The sequence below is a fragment of the Morone saxatilis genome, unplaced genomic scaffold (assembly GCF_004916995.1).
Source record: "Morone saxatilis isolate NCDOM2014 unplaced genomic scaffold, NCSU_SB_2.0 Contig9, whole genome shotgun sequence".
Taxonomy (NCBI): Eukaryota; Metazoa; Chordata; class Actinopteri; family Moronidae; genus Morone; species Morone saxatilis.
Genome location: NW_023340268.1, coordinates 4,362,150 through 4,363,560, shown reverse-complemented (window position 1 = coordinate 4,363,560; position 1,411 = coordinate 4,362,150). Strand labels below are relative to the sequence as shown.

The 1,411-nt window shown below is 43.7% G+C and overlaps 1 protein-coding gene across 1 annotated transcript in view; it reads right to left on the bottom strand.

The window, feature by feature from the left end:
* Positions 1-1,411, bottom strand: part of nfatc1 (nuclear factor of activated T cells 1) — a 43,280-nt gene that overhangs the window by 18,598 nt on the left and 23,271 nt on the right. Inside the window, exon 7 of the mRNA XM_035681787.1 lies at positions 1,222-1,277. Coding sequence (XP_035537680.1) covers positions 1,222-1,277 — 56 coding nt within the window. The remainder of the gene's footprint in view (positions 1-1,221; positions 1,278-1,411) is intronic.

The window sequence follows — 1,411 nt, the reverse complement described above, 5'->3', positions numbered from 1 at the left end:
TGTGAAAACTAAAGGAGGGGAGTGAGGGAGGGAGGGAGGAAGGGAGGGAGGCCCTTTGTCTATTCAAGCAGACAGATGTGTCCCAGCAGTCACTGTCTGTGAGTGTGTGTGAAAGAGAGAGAGAGAGAGAAAGTGTGTATGTTGTGCAATAGGAAGACACTGGGAGCAGGTGCGGTGCCTCACATATAGACACCCTCTAATCCCCTCGTCTATCTCCCAGACTCCCACCACTACATCTCTCTCTGTCTCTCTGTCTCTCTCTCTCTCTGTCACAGGCCAAGACAGGACACAATGCCAAGTGCAAACTCCCACAGGTTGAAGGTTGAACTTTTGAAAACCTTTTCCACACGTTTCAAACACAACACTGCTGTTTCCCCCCGAGGGCTTCTGCCCCCGGGCCGAGGAAATCTGCAGTCATATCATAGTTCATCATTTGTGTGTGTGTGCCCTTAATATGCTTGAGAAGACCACCTTGTGTGTAGGATTTAATGGCATCTGAAGTTGCAGACTGCATCCATTTGAACACATCCCAGCCTTCCAAGCTTGTAGGGGAAAACTACGGCGGCCATGAAACTCTCAAAACATGTGAGCGCCCCCATCTACAGCCAGTGTTTGGTTTGTCCTACTGTAACAAACATGGCGGTTCAACATGGCAGCCTCTGTGGAAGAGGACCCCGCTCCCTCTGTAGTCATTTTAGGGTAACGAAAACGCAAAGTCTAATTTTCAGGTGATTATATTATATTGCTGAGAGTTAGATAAGAAGATTGACATCATTCGACAAGCTACAGCCAGCAGCTGATTAGCCTAGCTTAGCACAAAGATAATAGAACAGGGAAACAGCCAGCCTGGCTTGTAGGAGGATTTTGTTATTCTCAGGCTGAGCCAGGCTAGCAGATGTTTCCAGTCTAAAATATATCTGTATGTTTGGCTACTATTAGAGATAAATATACAAATAAATGTGTGTTTGTTTTCGCATTTAGGGTGAACTGCCCCTTTAAAGTAAAGGGTTTAATAAAAGTCCAAATGTAGTGTTAATCCAAACTCCGTACTAGCTCCGTTGACTCTCAGCTCACTTGATTTAGACATCAGTTTGTTTTTTACAAGTCAAGATTGAAAATGTTTTGCCACTTAGTTAAATGATTGAGAACAGCTGCTTCAGTGCTTTAATCCTGAAATGAGACCAGATTCGTCACGATAACAGCGTCACATGTATAACTTACAGACTTTGAGGCGTCTCTATCAACCTTGGCCTCAGTCTCCCAGAGGTGGTGACCATCTGAAAGAAAAAGAAAAAGAGGGTTTTTAATGACAAATCGGGAAATAATCTACCTACTTGGCTCCCAGCAGAAATGAAGAAATGGAATGAGTATTATTATCTATTATGTTATTATTATCTGTTACATCAGTGAT